General features: G+C 38.4%; 1 protein-coding gene across 1 annotated transcript in view; it reads left to right on the top strand.

Annotated features, from left to right (window-relative positions):
- LOC123506701 (carbonic anhydrase-related protein 10-like) overlaps window positions 1-2500 on the top strand; it is a 119550-nt gene that overhangs the window by 44598 nt on the left and 72452 nt on the right. The window contains exon 4 of the mRNA XM_045258970.1: window positions 664-861. Coding sequence (XP_045114905.1) covers window positions 664-861 — 198 coding nt within the window. The remainder of the gene's footprint in view (window positions 1-663; window positions 862-2500) is intronic.

Below are 2500 nucleotides of genomic sequence, written 5' to 3'. Positions count from 1 at the left end.
GAGAGAGAGAGAGAGAGAGAGAGAGAGAGAGAGAGAGAGAGAGAGAGAGAGAGAGAGAGAGAGAGAGAGAGAGAGAGAGAGAGAGAGAGAGAGAGAGAAGGATCTATTCCCCCCAAACCCCGAGTGTCTGTCACTGTCTCTATTCTATTTTTCATGGATATGATTTTTTCCTCTCTCTCTCTCTCTCTCTCTCTCTCTCTCTCTCTCTCTCTCTCATACCAGTGTTCTTAATTGCAGTTACGCTATTACTAACTCCCTTTATGCAAGTTTTCTCACTTTTTTATTAATACCAAGAATTTGCAAGTGATTAATGGAATGGTTGAATAAATGACATGCGAGATTGAATGGACTGAGTAAAGCTGTTGAACTCGCAAAGGTAAATGACATGACCTAAATGAATAACAAATAAACGACCCTGGATATGGGAAAGAGGTTCCAGCATAAAAGGGAGAGAGAGAGAGAGAGAGAGAGAGAGAGAGAGAGAGAGATAGTGGAAATGATGAAATAGTGTGTGCTGTTTCTGTCCCCTTGGTGTGTTTGGCTGGAAAAGAAAAGAAAAAAATCACGCACTCGTTTTCCTTTCACTCATCCATGAATAACGCAGTCTCCCCTTTTCTCTCTTTCCTCCAACACACACACACACACACACACACACACACACAGGTTGATGGAACTCTGACCAACACGGGCTTCGGGCTGCGATGGTCTGTGGGCGCGGGCAAAGTGTGGCAGGTGAGTGACGGTCCCCTCCATTACGCCCACACACTCGCCCACGCTGTGCTGAGGTGGTCCAACGCCGCCCGCAGCACACACACCGTCGGCTCCGAACACAGCATTCAGGGCCAGATGTTCCCGGCTGAGGTGAGTTTTGCATCAACTTTTGGGAGAGGGTTCAAAGGGAATGTTTTTCAGTTTCGTCTCTCTGTTTTGTGTCAGTCGCTTGGTTAGGTTTCCATGAGGTTTAAGGAATGGTTTTGATTTTTGCTACTGTGTTTGCCATTGCACTTCCATAATTTGATTTAGGTTTGGGTGAACTCTCAGATAGATGGCTGTTCTGTTTTCTCTTTTTTTTCTTCCTTTTTCTTTCATGTTCATATAGTTTTACTTGGTGTTTAGTGAAAGTTTTGCCATCGAGTAAAAGTTCTTGTTTCTGGTTTTTCGTTCTCATTTCACATTTCTTTAGGGCGAATAGGTCAGCCTCTGTTTGTTCTCCTTTATATAACTTTCTATGGCGTTCCTTTTATAACATTTCAATTGGTGTATTGTTGTTTTTCATGCTACACATTCTCATAATTTGATGCGCATTTAAAAAGGTCTATTCAATAATTTGTACGAAATTGGGACGAGTTCGATACGTCTACATAAAATCTCTTTAATGACGAGAAGGTTTTATTTTCTAATATCGAAATATAATTATTATTCCTTTTATTTTAAATAGAGTTAAAAAATTGTGACTTTGTTTCACGTGAAAAGATTTTTCCAGGCAATGAAGTGATAGAATGTTGGCTTACGGTTATTCTTGATTATATCCATTTAAGATTATGGCGGTGTTTGTGTTACATATAAAAATGTGATATCGGATGATTTTAGGTAGTCAATGCATAACTTCAGCAGAGCATTAAACAAAATGAAAAATATAATAGATTACAGTTTCATTCTGAAGTCATTCTGAAGGGAATGACAGTAAAATAATGCACCCCTTTTTTTTTTTGCCTCAGATCGCATTGGTAAAAGATGGAAAAGTTTTCGCCCCACATAAGTTTACCACATTGAACCATGGCTCACAAATACCCCTAATTAAAGGTTACCTGTGGGAGTGAGTGCAGGTGGAGTGGCTGACGTGGGATGCAAGAGGGACGGGGGGGGGACTTGTTAATATGGCTTACTATCCATTCAGCTACAAACGTAAAATCGGGAATTGAAATACACTTTTAAACCAATAAATATTGAAGGCGAGACACATTTCAGGAAGGTAAAAAAAAAAAAAAAAAAAATCCATATTCATTCAGAAAGTCTAAAAAACAATAAAGATTCGGATTAAAAGTTGGGATTTAGTTGTATCACTTTGTCTTGCAATGAAATGGTATATAAATAAGTTTTAGATACGATAAAATAATTTTCTTATTTTCTTTCATTAGGAAAAAGCGTGGAAAGAGATGACATTTATAGTCTAAAAATAAATCTAAATCTACTATCTAGTACGAAATAAATATATCTACAAAAACATATTATACTATAACATAAAAGGAAATATAAACTGTCTTGAACACCACGAAAACTCCTAAAAATATATAAATTAAGGACTCGATACTACTTTAATTATATCATTTAGTCTTGTGGGTTCACCTCCGCGTCTACCAGACAGTTACGGGAAGCAGTTGAATAATGTGTGACTAATCGATTCTTTCTACACGTTCCCCCCTCCCCCTTCGCAACACTTCGGCCATCAAGAGGCGTTCATTAACTATTTCCAAGCAAGAAGGCAAAGTTTTTCTCGGTA

This window comes from Portunus trituberculatus, chromosome 20, assembly GCF_017591435.1.
Source record: "Portunus trituberculatus isolate SZX2019 chromosome 20, ASM1759143v1, whole genome shotgun sequence".
Lineage (NCBI taxonomy): Eukaryota > Metazoa > Arthropoda > Malacostraca > Decapoda > Portunidae > Portunus > Portunus trituberculatus.
Note: the sequence above shows the minus strand (reverse complement) of the source record. Positions and strands in the feature narration are given on the sequence as shown.